Below are 17,152 nucleotides of genomic sequence, written 5' to 3' on the forward strand. Positions count from 1 at the left end.
GTAGGCTGGTCATGGAAGGTGGTTGCTTAGGGCAGTAGAGCAGCATTGAAAAGGTTCTGCAAAGTGAATATATTTTGCTGTGGACATATTAACTAAATAGTTATACTAAAATATAAATATTAGGAGTGTAATGGTACACGTATTCATCCCAAATCACCACATACACATTACAGTTCTGTGTATGCAGTCATATGGAGAGTATGTGGTAGTCTAAATGTGAAGGCTGATGAATGTAATGTGGAATCATATTTCACACTCGCAAATTCGCCGCCAAAAAAAGCTATCAACACGCTAGGCTGGATTTAACTTAAGCTCGTTAGCGACATTTACTGAATCATTAACACTATGAGCTGTTTCTTTCAAATCACCTGTGTGGGAAAGTTTCCCAGTGACCTTAGTGGTGGACGAGGACAGTGTGTTGGTGTTGTAGAGTCTGTGGGCTAAAACACATGAATATGCACATTCAACAGCATCACCCAGATGTGTTTGTTGCTTTTGTCCTGTTGTACCACACAGTGATATCTAAACTGGGATGTGATGGATATCTTACAATCAAAGTCCTTCTGGTGAAGTGGAACTTGGAATCTTCTTCAGATATATTTATTTCTCAGGCGGTTATTAGTAATCCTTAGATCATTCTTACTACAAACTTGTAACTCTTGTTAAAATGAACTTATATTACAATTATAATTAGTTTAGCATTACTGAATTTGTAATGTGTCTAGCTGGGGGGAAATTGGCACACATGCACACACACGCGGGCACACACACGACTGCTGCAATATGGCCAGACCCACATTTGAAGGACCTGGAGAAAGACATCATTATACACACCCTAAACGTACATTCAAAGTGATAAAAATCTGCTAAAGTGATACACCACCACCCACCCCAAAATACACACACATGCTCCCACACTCACAAATACATGCATGCTCCCGCGCACACACTATCCCGCACACACACACAAAGGCTTCACAGGACTTCGTCTGCACATCATTACCAAAAAGGAAGTAAAGACACATCTGCAGATAAAAAAACAGCTGCATTCCACAACACACTACACACAGCTCCAGCAGTAACGCTGCTACACATCTTATACACTCTACAAAACTACAGTGTACTGAACGCTCCAAAAACTGCAGCCCAGACTACAGTCTGCCTGTGGGAATCACCACACAACTATGACCTGGAACTCTACAACTCTCTCAGTAGAACTCCACTGAAATTCTCCACCCACTAATGTCCACAGTAGATGGGAAGTGTGTTCAAGTGCAAAATAAATTATTCCTCCCCATCTTTCTCTCTCACATACAGACTAAATATAACAGTGAAACAGTGTCTTATATTTTTCCTTTATTTTATAATTTTCTTTGGTGTCCTCTTACAATGTTTTTGTGGCGTTATCTTCCAAAAAGAGTCATAATTCAGTTTTACACAACTATTTTCCAACCTCTCTTTATCCCTTGGAATTAAACAGGCAGTTTCTGTAGCTGTTCCTTTAAGATGTAAGATAAATGAGCTCTGTTCTGATTGGCTGCCCTGTATTGTGCTTAATTTAAAAAGCACTAAGAGCTGAAATATGTCTGAGAACTGCAATGTAGGTGTTAGGGGTTAAACTGCTGTAGGCCAAAGAGGCAGAGATAAGTAAATGAGCTGGTTCTCATGACATCAGAGAAACAGTGATTTCAAAACAGGCTATTTTTACAGATTATATTCCATATATGGACTGTAAGGAATGGGAGAGTAAACAATGTGTTTTGAAAATGTAACAATAATTACATATTACTTAAAAACTATTTATTTCAATAAAGTGAGTGACATTCAATTTTTCATGGTAGGGGCCCAGATATGACTTTGGCAAAACCAATAAGCAGAGTCAGTCTGCACTGTTTGTATTTGGTATCTTTTCTGGTGCTGTGGTTGTTAAGGTGCAGTTCCATCTCTGAATCAGTGTCTCACCTACTTCCCCTTCAGTCTTGTTGTGACACTTGTATTCCACATTATGTTTGATTTACTGTTTCTTTTCAAGAACACAGAAGGTAAACACACATACTACAGATTACAAACTTGATCCAAATTCATGAACGCTACACAAATTCAGAAAACACTTTTCCAAAATATAGCACACATCATTTTGAATAATGTGATGAAACTTCAGAAAACAGTTCCATTGTGTTGTGACGGAGTTTGCAGCATTTCTGAAGTTGCACTTCATTTCGGAACTGTAGCACACGCATTTCCATTCTAATGAATTTGCTTTTTTTTTTAATTTTTGCATTTTCTGCACAATGGGTCTTCACACCCACCGTAGAGCTGGACCTGGATACCTCACTTGTCTTGCCAAATGTATTTATTCATCACTAGTCCAACTCTTTATCCTGTAGGTAGTGAGTTCTGCCCCTCCTCAGGTCTCCATGGTAACACAGAGTAGTATCGTCTTGGATATGATGAGCTTGTCAGAATTCATGAGATCAGAACTCACTGTAGCCTCTCCCTGAAACCCACCCCCACTCCCCACTTAGTGAAACACACAGAAGCACCAAACACACACATCATACACCACACGTAAAGGACTGTACCACATATACAGTCAACCACAATGAGGTGTGACCTCTGTCACAGGCAGCTGGATACAGAAGTGGGTAGTGGACAAGAGCTGCATCATATACAGAATGAACAAGTGAGGAAAAAATACCACTAACAGAAACAGTGTGTGTGTGTGTGTGTGTGTGTGTGTGTGTGTATGTCTGTGTGCGCACGCAGCAGCATGGGCTGTCCAAGCCTCCTGACCAATTGATGAACAAATGAGGAATAAATAACACAAACAGAAATAAACAAGTGAGCACATTTCACACATAGCACCCAGTGCACCCAGATTAGCAATACATATGTGAGGGGGAAGCGGTGCATGCTGGGAATTCTCACATCTGTAAACTGGTAGCTATGACTATGGTGACATCAGAATAACTTGGGACTAAATAAGAAAACAGTCACTGGAGTGAATTTATGCTGCCAGAGTCAGTTAGTGAGTGACTGATTAAACCATGAAGTTTAGAGCTGAATCTCTGTCACTGATGTGGATTTGATGACTTTGACCGTCTTCATGCGTGAGTGAAAGAAGTAAACATGTCGTTCACACACCACTCAGAGGAACAGCACAGCAGAATTTTAAGCTCACAAACCCAAAACGAAGAATGCGCATATGCATGTCTGTGTGTGTGTGTGTGTTATTTATGTATTGCTAAAGTGCACCAAGTTTAGTAATACATATGTGAGGAGGAAGAAGTGCATGCTGGGAAATTGTACTGTCTTTATGGTTTTAGTTTTTTTCTCATTTGTTTTTTATTTGTAAATTTTCCTAAGCATCTAAGATAAGAGGAACAACATAGGAGAACTCGAAGCCCAAGCACCCAACAAGGAGAGAGAGTGTGTGTGTGTGTCTGTGTGTGAGAGTGAGTGAGTGAGTGAGTGAGTGAGTGTGTGTGTGTGAGAGAGAGCAGGGCAGGGTGGGGGAGGGGGTGTTTTTGCATCTACAAGTATCACTTTGAATGTACATTTACTGTGTGGGTAAAATTGTCTCTTTCTCCAAGTACTTCAGATGTGGATCTGGCCATCATGCAGCAGCTGTGCATGTTTTTGTTTGTGGGTGTGTGTGTGTGTGTGTGTGAGAGAGTTATGTATTATTAAATTGTTAAACAGTGCTCAAAGGAGGAAGAGGTGCTTGCTGGGAAACTGTACTGTTTTTGTGATATTACAGGTTTTTTGCAAGACACAAAAACGGGGGCATGAGACACAATAATTGAAACCACTAACTCACGTAGCCCATCTCCTGACCTGTTATACTAAACCAAAAGCACCTTCTCTGATTTACACTCATTTTGTATTTCTAAAACATTTTTTTCAATACGTTAAACACAATTCTCTATATTGGACACATGATTCAACAGAAATACGTGTGTTTCTTATGGAAAACCCTCAAATGCAAATGATGCATCCATTTATCAATTAATCAAACCCAGTCCTCATAGGTGAAGACACTTGACAAATTTTACTAATGACACTTAGAAATCAGAACCTGAGCACTATAAAGAGGCCACAGGCTCGATATCTTGGTTGGATATCAATGGAGGTCAGTATTGGAGAGCGAGGATGAGGAAGAGGATGAGGGGGAGGAAGAGCAACCATCACGGATGAGATCTGGGCCACTTTAGTTGACCATGTAGTTAAGCATGGGTTGTGTTTCAGGAAAGCTGAGCAGGACTCTAGCCTAATTGGAGTCACTACACTGTAGGAAGTGTCAGCAAGTACTATAGTCAGTGTCCCTGAGCAGCACGGGAGTAAACCATAATAAACAAGTAAAAAACTGTCTTCACAGTGGGAGACAGCTGTCTGGCTGAAACCCTCTGGGAAGTCCTGATAGCTGAGACCTCCTAATGGAAATGGATTTATTCAGTACCAGTCCAACTCTTTAACCTGCAGCTAGTGAGCTCTGCCCCTCCTTTGGTCTCCACAGTAAAATAGAATAATACCATCTTGTTTGACTGCTAGCTCAATAAGGGATATTATGGGTAGGTCAAAATTCATGAGATCAGAATTCTCTTTAGTCTCTCCCCCAAACCCACCCACACTCCCCACTTGGGCAAACACACAGAAGCACCAAACACATACATCACACACCACATGGAAAGGACTGTACCACATATACAATCAACCACAATGAGGTGTGACCTCTGTCACAGGCAGCTGGATACAGAAGTGGGTAGTGGACAAGAGCTGCATCATACACAGAATGAACAAGCGAGGAATAAATAACACAAACAGAAATAAACAAGTGAGCACATTTCACATACCACACCATGATAAAAAAACAAATTGTTTTTGTAAATGTAGAGTTATAGGGCAAAAATGATGCTTGTAAGAGTCACAATACTCTTAATTTCATCAGTCTTAGTAATGTCCCTACAATTCCTATCGTATGCTGGTGTGAAGTAACTAATTAGCAAGTAATTAGCACCGGTTCCTCTCTACCGGACCGAACCACAGCGCAGATTTCAGTGCCACTTAACAAATAAAGTCAACAAAATGACTTCATTCTCCCTTAACCCAGGTGGACAAGCTATGTTTGGAGTCCATATTTTTCTCCTTTAGTTTAGAACAAAAGCTGCTAACATTGCTAACAAACACTGGAAGCCAACAGCAACGATAGCTAATAGGATTTGTAAATAAGTCAGATATCGAGCTACATGTCCTCAAACCTCATCCAGGTCGCTTCCCGGTGACGTGTTTCTTCACTTGTCTACACCTGTAGAGAGAAGGTAACACTCACCATCAGCAGCGTGGAGCACAAGGAGCAGATAAACACACACCTGCATTCTTACTGAGTTACACACACTACACACAGCTACAGCAGGACTGCTGATACATACCGTACACACTCTTCAATACAGTCTACTGAATGACTTCACAGCTACACTTATAGTGGAGAGGAAGTGTATTCAGATGAAACTCTGACGAACTTTTATTCGCATCTCTCTCACACTCACATTCACACACACACACAGATATATTTGGTACAGCCTCTTGGTACTGTTGCTTTCAGCATCTGCATAACAAAATCCTTTTCTTACCTGCAATAATGTGCTGGTTAAAAGTATGACTGTCTTTATCTCAGTAAAATATACATCAATCTTATAAAAGGAATGCTTGCCTTTTTACTTTTTAGAAATTATATCAGTCTTATCTACCGTTTTTTTTTTTGTTTGTTTTTTTAATTCGTGTTTCCATATAATTTAAGTGTAGTATAGGTCCACCTAGTGGATTGCGGTTTTGACAGGATTTTATAAGTGTAAAATGCACTTGGAAAAAATACCTGCCAGTATGTTAAACTGAATAAGTTTTGGTTTGACATTTTAATTACACGTAAACTCATAAGAGTTTACTGAGTTGTGCACCCAGTCACACGTCCACACCGTCACGGAACGCTCCGCCCCCCACGAGTCACGTGTGTTTTGTAACCACGCCCTCCGGGACTACACACACCTGCGCAGGGTTTACTGTTGTTTGTCTGTCTATTTAAACCTGTCAGTATGTGCACCGCTGTTGATTATTGTCGCTACGTGTGTGTTAATTCCGAGCTCTGTAGCCGCAACGTTAGTTTGTGTAGTCACGTGTTAATGTATATCTGTTCATTGTTTAATGTTAAGTGTAGAGTCATGTTTATTGTGTTATGTGTGAGTGCCTCCTGTGTCGTATGTGTTTAATGTTAATAAATGTATTGCACCGTCAAGGAAGTCTGTACGTCCTGCTGCACTCGGGCCAGCAACATTACACACACACACACACACACACACACACACACAGGTCTGCAGTGCATGTGTATATTTGCCTTGAGGACCCCCCCACACACTCGTCTGTTGTACGTGTGTGTGTTGTGTGCTGTCCTCCTCTATCCTCTTTAGTGCTGATCTGTGACTGTCTTACTGTACGTGTGATCTCCCTGCAGCAGGAGTGAGACATTACTGACCACATGAAGAACTATCTGACTGCTCCTCAACAAAGCCCAACATACCTAAACACACTGTTTTTAGGACTGTGGGGTGTGAGTGTTTGAGCATGTGAGAACTGAAACCATGACAAATACTTCAGCTCACACACACTTCTCTCTTTCTACTTTTAGTTGTTCATATTTGTCCTCCCTCCCTCCTTTGGTCTGTGGTATTCTGACTTGTTCCTGCATGCAGATTGTCACCAGGCTGAATATTCATGTTCATAGGAGCAAATAAGCACAATGAATTCATGCAGAATCTAAACTCTAAACAATGAATTACAAATTTTCAGTTGTATACATTTCAAGTGCTTGTGTGTGTGTGTTAATCTGATACTAGCGTGTTGTGTTTTATCTCCAAGAGCAATCTACAATGGACAGTAAAGTACATTACATCATCTTGTTGTCACACGATACCAACATACACGTCTCCAACTTCCTAACAGACAGATCACAATCAGTACGGGTGGGCAACTGTGTCTCATCCACCCTCACCCTCAGCACTGGAGCTCCCCAGGGTTGTGTCCTAAGCCCCCTGCTCTACTCACTCTACACATAAGACTGCGTGGCCACTTCCAGCTCTACCATCATTGCCAAGTTTGCTGGCGATACCGTCGTCATGGTTCTGATCTCGCACAACAACGAGAGGGCCTACCTGGAGAACTGGTGCCAGGAAAATAATCTCCTCCTAAACGTCAGCAAGACAAAGGAGCTGCAGCAAGAAGCAGGAATGGCACTACCAGCCTGTTAGGATTAATGGAATCACGGTGGAGAGAGTAGACAGTCCTGGTCCCGCCACACCAACTCCCTGGCAAAGAAGGCTCGTCAGCGTCTTTACCGCCTCAAACACCTAAGCGACTTCAGACCGCCCTCTAAGGTGCTGCGAACCTTCTACACATGCACTATTGAGAGCATCTTTACAGGAAACATCACAGTCTGGTTTGGGAACTGCACCAAGCAGGAGAGACAAGCACTCCAGAGCATGGTGCGTTGAGCAGAGCGGAACTTCATATGGAACTTCTTGACCTGCAGACCACCTACTACAAGTGTTGCCAGACCAAGGCCAGGAGGATTGTGAAGGACTGTCCCAACAATAGGCCACCTATCCCAACAATAGGCTCTTCTCTTTGTTGAGGTCAGGGAAGCGCTTTCGCTCCCTGAAGACCAACACGGAGAGACTGAAGAGGAGCTTCTTCCCGCAGGCCATTTGGGCCCTGAATCAGGCCAACTGATGGAACTGAAGGGACTACTCTGTGTATGATGTCCACAAACATCATAAAACAAAACAAAAAAAAACAAATCTGTGAATTTTAAATTGTAAAAACTGGAAATTGTACATTGTATATATGCATAGTATACATCCTGTCTTCATTCATCATAACATATTTATTTATTCATTAAACCACTCTCCATTACCCTGTATCTCTCCTCAGCCACGGACAGAGCAGTTACATAAAGCATTTCACTGCCAGTTATAGCATGTATGACTATGTACGTGACAAAGAAACTTTGAAATTTGACAGAGTCTGAGGCCTCTGCTACCAGGCCAGTGTTGAGAGGTCATTCCTGAACCCCCCCCCCCCCCCCCCCAAATTAAATTAAATAAATAAACATATTTAATAAGGCCATATGTGCAGAGCATGACTAACCTGACTGTGTACTGCTTTCCCAGTGGGTTTTTGCATTACACACACATACTTACACACTCACACAGTGACTATGTTTTCACTGGCTTTTCGTCAAGGGAAAAAGGATGTGAGTTTTGCCTGCCACATGCCCAATGTCTCCATCGAGGGTTGGCCAGATAACCTCAGATAACCTCAACCAAAGCCCTAGTACCACGCTATTCTTAATCAGTTCAATAGCAGTGTTTTTATGAGGCACTCCATTCTTAAAAATTATATTGTAGCCTTGCATTATTCAATTCCATAGAAATGTATTTGTATAATGTGTTTCTCAGCAGGTGTTATCACAAGGCAACATTACATAAATTAGCTTTAAGAGATCAAGAATCCAGGCTCATCCTCTTCTGTTCGACACAGGATGGTATGCATATTATAGTTCCCTAATTTACACACCCTTGTACGTGGACATGCCTAATAATTTAGTCTCTCTTTCTGCTGAGGTTCACCTATCCCTGATGTCATGATGTTACTGAGCCTACACCCGCCTCATCTGCCATGGCTCCTCCCTCCACCTCCTGATGTACCCTGCTGTAGCCCAAACAAACAAACAAACAAACAAACAAACAAACAAAAACCCCACATGCACTCTAGTTTCATATTTTGTCAGTCTTAGTAATGTCCCTACAAGTCCTACTTTATGTTAGTATCTAATTAGCAGTTAGCAGGTAATTAGCACCGGTTCCTCTCTACCGGACCAAACCACAGCGCAGATTTCAGTGCCACTTAACGGGACAGGTCGGCAAAGAATCAAATTTACTTTATTTTCCCTTAACCCGGGTGGACGAGACATGTTTGGAGTCTAAACTAAAGGAGCACATTTTGGTCCTTTAATTTAGAACAAAAGCTGTTAATGTTGCTAACAGACCATGCTTTTACTCAATATATGTACAAAATTTCATTTTAGACATTTATTATATATTTCAATATTACTTTATTCATGTATTGCACTACTGTGAACCACAGAATTTGGTAAACCTATTTCAAACACCAAAACAGTTCCCAATTAGTAAAGGGATTTTTTTCACATGAGATGAAAAATGTCCATATTCCATAATATTACTTTATACAGTGATCTATGTCAGATTCTACCTCATTAGGAAGATAGCTGAGATTGTTCTGAACACTATGATATCAAACATGTTATTACCTTTAAGGTGAATTTAGGAATATATGCAGAAACAGACATTGCTCTGAGCCATCAGATGTTTAAATGATGGTGCTACACCAAAATCTGTGACCACTGAATTCTATCACTGTAGAACCTGCAGCACACATATCACCATTTCTGACAGCTGTGGCCGCACTGTACCGTCATAATAAATAAGTTTAACACCAATCAGAATGTTTTTTAGGTGTTGTGATTTCTGATGGCTGGGTGCTGCTGCTCTCTGCTGATCAAAAAAATTAATTGTGTTTTATTATTACGTTTATGTATTTTTCCCAAGGAATCATTTTTCTGCATTTTATGTGTATATCTCTGTTGAAGGATTTTTTTGATATTTGACCTTTAAATAGCAGCATATTTTTTCTGTTATTAATCATGTCTTTTAAGGTCAAATGCCAACCGTTGTCTGTACGCATCACTTCCACTGTGAGAGTCTATTGCTGTTTCATGAGTAAAGAGCCAAAGCAGGACAGAGAGTTGTGGTTTCTGTTTATACCCAATGATAACCAAGAACATCATGAAGGTGTGTGTGGTGCAGTTTGACAGCAGAATGTGTGTAGAGTGCAGTTCACTGACAGCAGTTGGATGCCACTGTCTGTTGGACATCACTATCTGTGATGTGTCTAGCTGGGGGGAATTGGCACACACACACGAGAAACATGCACCCACACCCATGCTCATTCATATACACACACACACACACACACACACGCACACACACACAGACACACGGATGCTTCAGGATGGCCAGACCCACATTGAAGGACCTGGAGAAAAAACATAATTTTACACACACCCTAAATATACAAAGTGATACACAACTACTACCCCACCCACACACACCCACACTCACAAATACATGCATGCTCTTGTATACGCATATATGCGTATATAGCTACCAGGTGACAGATGTGAAAATTCCCAGCATGCATCTCTTCTTCCTCACATATGCTTCCTCCTCACATAGGCTCCTCCAATGCTGATGCACACAAACACATACACACATTCATGCCTATTCTAACACAGTCATGCATGCTTGCATTCCACACACACACACACACACACACACACACACACACACGTCCATGCTTCTTTTTTGGTTTTGTGGGCTTTAGGTTTTGTTGTGATCCAGCTATGAACTTTGTGTTATAATCAATCAATCACTAACTGTCTCAGGCAGTATGGTTTCTGTCACATTCACTCCAGTTTAAAGTTTTCTTAAGCAGTCTTAATTTTTTTTTTCTTTTGTCTCTGTTTTCAAAGCAATGAGTTTACAAATGTGAAAATTCCCAGCATGCATGTCTTTCACCTCCCATAAGTATTGCCACAGCAATTGGTCAACAACTCTGAACATGTTTTACTAAAGGCCATCCTTATTCAGTCCTTTTACTGATATCTACATCTCAAGGTGCAAACTTCATGATTAAACCTCCATGTCATCTCTTGGAAAGACTGAAACAAAAACACTGAATGAATGATGGAACTTTTTTTTTAAATGTTATTCTCTATACATTTGCCCCAGTCAAAAAGTCATCTGCACAGAATATAACACAAAGAAGTAGGAATTAGACATGTTGAGATGGTACAGTGTAGTAGAGTTTGTGGAGAAGCATCATCCATCTCAGTTCTCCAAGTCAGTTTCTCCCACAGGATGGCAGTGCCGTCCTGGAGTGATAAAGGCAACATGAGTCAGAGGGAAACACCTGATAGCCAGAGTCCAGTCAGTGGGAGGAAGTGGACTGCAGTGTTTACACAGGTATGGTGGACACTCCCCCAACCTCCACAGTCGGGGGTGATATGAGTAGAGAGATATTTCCTGGAGTATCTTTAAGATGCTGAACTCTGCCTGTGTAACCCTGAGTCTGGTCAGTGAGGTAGATTTCTTCCTCTCTGAAGATCCATTTAAGAGTGTGTGGTATGTGACGTTCAGTCCAGGAGCAGGTCAGTAGAACAGACCCTCCCACATGACCCTTTTGGTTCCTCCAGTTAATGTGCAGTCTGTGAAAATCACCTGATGGAAACAGTTCAAATTTCCCAGGATGAGGACCTCTGCCATCCTTTTTGAGTATCAAACAGGCCTTGACCTCCATAGTAACCTACAGTAACATACACACTCTTTAGAAACATAGTCTACTGAATGTTCTACACTTACAGTGGAAAGTGTGATGGAAAATGATACGAAACTATGTATTATGTGATTCATATAAAATCACGCTGATCCTTTTGCTCGTAAATTAATAATGCTGTTTGCACATTTGTATCCGCCTGTTGCTGATTAAGTTGAACATGTATCAGGAACTGTTAACATCAAGGTCAACTTGACACACAACCCACACTGTTTGGAGTCAGTTTGGGTTGGTTTGTGGAAAAAACCAAGCCGAGAGCTGATTGGCTTATAGCCACAGCAACAAAGGAAAGAAGAGCTGCTTAAGAAAAGATGATTGGTTAAAGACAGCACAGGAGTAGTATAACTAGCCACGGTTTTGTATACTCGGGGATCCCTACCTGAGGAGAGCCAAACTTTTATTTTATTCTTTTTCTTATTAAATTACTATCTTAATCACGTCTGACTTGCTGTTTGTTCAAAATTCCACAACAGAAATTGGCGTAGTCGGCAGGATCAGCGAGAGGCACCACGCGGAGCAGCGGTGACTGAACTTCGAGGACGCTCCTCAGAGAGAAAACTGAGCTGGAGAAAGAGGGAAACCCACAAGAATACGGGAAAGTACCTAACCAGGGAGTGACGTCCTGCTAGACTCCGGTGGTGTACTCCGCCTGATCCAACTAACAGAAAGTAAGTGGTGAAGTTCAGTAATTCAATCCTAGAAGAAAGTGACGTAGTGATCCGCCTGAGTCTACCCTGGGGTGGGTCTGTAATGTAGCATAGTATATGAGATACTAGGGCTTAAAAATAGGGTCAAGAGGACTCCGGAGTCTGGGACTCCGCCAGCCTAAGAGAATAGGCACACTGAGTAGACGTACTAGTGTAAGAAATAGGCCCGGGCCGACAGAACACCCCGCAGGGAACGGAGTGGACTCAATGAACCAGCACGGATTGCTGGAGCAGAACTAAATTAAAGCAACGTCGGAGACGTGATTAACAGAAGGAAAAAAAAAAAAAAAAAAAGGGGGGGGGGAAATTTTAAATAAAAATATTAGTACCCCCTTTACCCTCATAAAAAAAAGGGAGAAAGAGAAAAGAGTTTATTTGTTTGTTTCTATCATATTTGGGTTTATTTGTTTGTTTATTTTATTTGTTTATCGCCCTTACCCACAAAAAAAAAAAAAAAAAAGGGTGGAGGGAAGCAGCAGGTAGGGCATAGAAAAGGTAATAATGAAGTGTCTCAGTGTGTTTCCTTAGCTGATCCTGACCTCGATGCCGCCCCGCCGAGAGCCCCCAGCTGATTCAACAACCACAAGCATCAGGAAACCCACCTCCTTATCCCGAACCAGGGACTTCATCGCTAACATCAAAGCCGTCTCCATATGATGAACCAAGACGGCAACTGGAGGCAATAACCTCACCAGTGGCTCATCACACTCGAAGTCACGCCACTATAAAGCCATCCGCAGGGCCTGACAGAGGCTATGCCCCGCAGTTCCCGATGGTGGAGGTATCTGGACCTGAGGGAGTGATTATGGTCCACCGTCACTGGACTGCAGACGACATCATGAAAGCGGCCGACGGACAGAGCAAGCCAGGTGACACCGGCGGACGACGCTTCAGACAAGAACTGATGGCATTCGTGCAGTCCTGCAGACCAACTCAGGCTGAATTGAGACGGTTGCTGATGATTCGACTCGGACTGCAGTATAACCGCATTGACAGAAACTGGGTGAATGGAGATATCTGTCTCCATCTGCCTGAGTGGAATGCACCGCCCCAAGGCCAACCTGACATAAACAGCGCATACAGAGAGATAAGAGGACTCATCGAAAGAGTGGAAGCAGCATACCCAACAACTGTTAACACTGATGTGATAGCAGCATGCAAGCAAAGAGACGATGAGCCCGTCGCAGATTTCCTCGTCCGCTTGACACGCGTCCACACTGACCATTGTGGAATTGACGCGCCAGCACAACGTGCAGTGGGCCCCGGAGAAGTGGGGGCATGGGAAGCTCATCTGAGAAACAGCTTCCTTATGAACATGAGAAAGGACATTAGCGACCTTATCAGAAAAAACTGCATCGGCTACAGTAGAGCCCCTTTGTCGACTATTGAAGAACACGCCAAGCATCATGAAACCATCCTGGGTAAGAAGGACGCTAAACGGGAGCGCCAGCGCGCCGACACCACTCATCAGGCGATGCTGACCATGCTCCAGACAGTAGGGGACAGAGGAAGAGGTCGTGGACGCGGACGAGGGAGAGGAAGAGGCTGAGGAAAGGGACTTGAAGGGAAAGAGTGCTACAATTGTGGGAAGTTTGGACACTTTGCAAAAGAATGTCCTGAGGGGGAGAACGAAGAAGATTTCGGTAATTTTGATCCTACAATTAAGGAAGTCAAGCTAGACTGACGGGCGGTGGAGAGGCAGGACGGCGACGGACCACTGAGAGAAGACGGCAAAAGGGAAGTGACAAATTTAAATTACCAACTATTACAGCAGATTAGTAAAGGGCCAAGAGGCCTCCCCGAGGTAACTGTGAAAGTAGAGGGAAAAAATGTTAGGTTTTTGGTTGACAGTGGTGCCACCCACTCAGTGTTAAAAGAAGGATTAATAGAATATAGAATGAGACCAGGATATGGGATAACAGCAATTGGAGTGGGAGGTCATCCCATTGATGAAAGGATGTCCGAGCCTCTCCAATGTAGTTTAGGAAACAGCCAATTCAAACACAGCTTTTTGGTGTCAGAAACCTGTCCAATTAATTTGTTAGCTAGAGATTTAATGTGTAAACGTGGGTGCACAATTAGCAGCAACCCAGAGGGGTTATTTGTTATGTGGGAAACACCTACACAGGGAGTCCAGCTAGAGGCAGGAGCCCCTTTGTACGTGTATGAATTGCAGTGCACTGCTGGGGAAGTACTAACACATTTTATGACTGAAGTTACTAACACGCTACCTGGTGAGCTGACAGTTAAACAAAGTGATTCTATTCACTGTACAATGAAGGTCCATGAGGGATGTGACGTTGATTTTGAACAAAAATTTGACTTAGGGGGCAGTGACGGTCTGATTATCACAGCCATAGCGTGGGACTGCGAGTGGGCTGCGGGAGTGGTGCAGCTCTCAGATAAACAGAAATCTTTATATTCAATCTCACATGCAGCACCTCATGTGTCGCTGGCTAGCGCACATGTTGACCCAGACTGGCAGAGAGTAGGGTTGTGGACAAAACGCGTGTTGAGCACAACTGATTGGATAAAAGAACCCCAGTGTAAAGTCATGTACAGCCCAAGCATAGATGTGTGGACAATGCCAACCCCGTATAGGCTAAATTGTAAAAGGGGGGTTGAGCTTGTAAGTCCTAATATAGTAATTATGGCAGCCTCTGTTACCCTCTCAGAGGAAGAGGAGGAGGAATTGAAAACAGTTCCTGCAGGATTATGGGCACAGGGAAAAAATGATGTGGGCTTAATAAAAGGATGTGAGCCTGTCCACATCACCCCAAAATCTGATTACAGACCACGCCAGCACCAATACCCTCTAAAACCAGAGGCAGTGGAGGGCATCAGGCCTGTGTTCCAATCATTAAAACAAGCAGGAGTTATCATACCATGCCCAGATTCACCAGTACGTACTCCAATTTTCCCAGTTAAGAAGCCAGGGAGAGATGAATGGAGATTTGTGCAGGATTTGCAGGCTGTCAACGCGGCAGTACACCCTAGAGCCCCAGAAGTTCCAAACCCGCACACCATTCTCTCTCAGATCCCACCAGATAGCAAGTGGTTCAGTGTAGTTGACTTGGCCAATGCTTTCTTTAGTGTACCTGTGCACAAGGATAGTCAATTTTGGTTTGCTTTCACTTTTGAAGGAAAGCCATACATATTTACAAGACTGTGTCAGGGGTATTGTGAATCACCAACCATTTACAATGCCGCCTTACACTGAAGCCTAGAAGCTTTAGAGCTCCTCGAAGGAACAGCCTTGCTGCAATACGTTGATGATCTTTTGATTTGTGGGAAAACACGAGAAGCGTGTAAACAAGCCACGGTGGCACTGCTACATCATTTAGCAGGGAAAGGCCATAAGGCATCCAAATCCAAATTACAGTTTTGTAAGCAGCAAGTGCATTTTTTAGGACATGACATCACTGAACAAACGCGCATGCTGACTAAAGACCGAGTGAATGCCATCTTGACTATACCAAGACCCACGACGAAAAAACAACTGCTGTCCTTCTTAGGCATGTGTTCCTATTGTAGAACATTCATACCATCTTATGCAGAGCATGAGGGGCCACTCAGAAATATAATACGGACCAAGGGATCGAATTCCTCTCAGTTAGAATGGGCGCCAGAAGCTGAAGCGGCCTTTACAGCACTGAAGCAGTTATTACAGGTCATGCCTGCTTTAGGCATTCCAGATCCCAATAAATCATTTGAACAAACCATGTCTCCCCACTTCTTATATGAAAGGACCAATTGAGATTGCTCATGGAAGAAGTCACATGAGCAAAGGGGGGGGATAGTGGAGAGTATAACGAGACATTGGTATGCACCGGGAATAAACACACATACCCAAAAAATTTTGTTCCCGATGCTTGGTATGTGCACAAAACACACCACACGGAGACAATCATACCAAACACGCACCCGCCGGACACCCGCCGCCCAGTGAGCCATTTCAACATTGGCAAATAGATTTTGTAGAACTAACACCAGCCAAAGGGAAGAGGTACATACATGTGTGTATATGTGTGTTTAGTAAGTGGGTGGAGGCCTTCCCAACAGGGAAACAAGATAGTGATGCAGTAGCAAAAGCGCTACTGAGAGAAATAATTCCCAGATGGGGGTTGCCACAACGAGTGTCCAGTGACAATGGGACACCCTTCGTACATGAAGGGCTAAAGGCTCTGACTAAATACCTAGGGGTGGATATGAGAAAACACTGCAGTTATCACCCTGCTAGTGCAGGGGCAGTAGAACGGGCAAATGGTACCATTAAAGGGGGTCTAGCTAAATTAATGCAGGAAACAGGCATGAATTGGGTAAAATGCCTTCCCCTCGTCCTGTGGCAATGTCAAACCAGGTCGCAGGCACGAACAGGCTTATCAGCTTTTGAGAGTGTTTGGACGGCCTCCCAACACGGGGATAGGTCCGCCCGACTGGGATACTAAACTGATCAATGAATCGCTTTTGCAGTATTGTGTGTCTCTGCACAAATCTCTTTTCCATGTGTCTAAGCAGCTGAAGGCAGTCCTTCCTGAGGTGACGGACAATCCCCTCCATACACATCAGCCAGGCGATTGGGTGCTGATTAAGGACTTCAGGAGGAAGCGGTGGAGCCAACCCAGGTGGAGAGGACCATTCCAAGTACTACTGACGACACAAAACCGCATGGCCTTGGACATGCTCCTCGCTAAGGAAGGGGGAGTGTGCTCGATGATAGGCGACCATTGTTGCACGTACATACCGCCCAGTGATGCACCTGGAGGTAATATCTCCATGGCCTTGGACCACATGAGTAAGATTGCTGACCAACTTCGTGCTGAAGAAGCCGGAGTGAGACCTTGGGACTGGAAACGGGGATCTCTATTCTCAATGTGGAAAAGTATTGTAATTATGATTCTCCCATCCATTTTACTACTTGC

The 17,152-nt window shown here is 43.1% G+C and overlaps 1 protein-coding gene across 1 annotated transcript; it reads left to right on the forward strand.

Moving 5' to 3' along the window:
- The first annotated feature begins 12,543 nt into the window (after positions 1-12,543).
- LOC145648037 (uncharacterized) lies at positions 12,544-16,749 on the forward strand. The gene is made up of 2 exons (XM_081695494.1): positions 12,544-14,296; positions 15,453-16,749. Exon 1 carries the CDS (start codon positions 13,003-13,005, stop codon positions 13,777-13,779), a length of 777 nt encoding a protein of 258 aa, XP_081551620.1. The 5' UTR covers positions 12,544-13,002; the 3' UTR covers positions 13,780-14,296; positions 15,453-16,749.
- The last annotated feature ends 403 nt before the right edge of the window (positions 16,750-17,152 follow it).

The sequence above is a fragment of the Electrophorus electricus genome, chromosome 2, assembly GCF_041902795.1.
Source record: "Electrophorus electricus isolate QZ-2024a chromosome 2, ASM4190279v1, whole genome shotgun sequence".
Lineage (NCBI taxonomy): Eukaryota > Metazoa > Chordata > Actinopteri > Gymnotiformes > Gymnotidae > Electrophorus > Electrophorus electricus.

Bases quoted from the DNA above. Each gene is read 5' to 3' on its own strand.
- LOC145648037 (XM_081695494.1), top strand. From the start codon at position 13,003: ATGGTGGAGGTATCTGGACCTGAGGGAGTGATTATGGTCCACCGTCAC.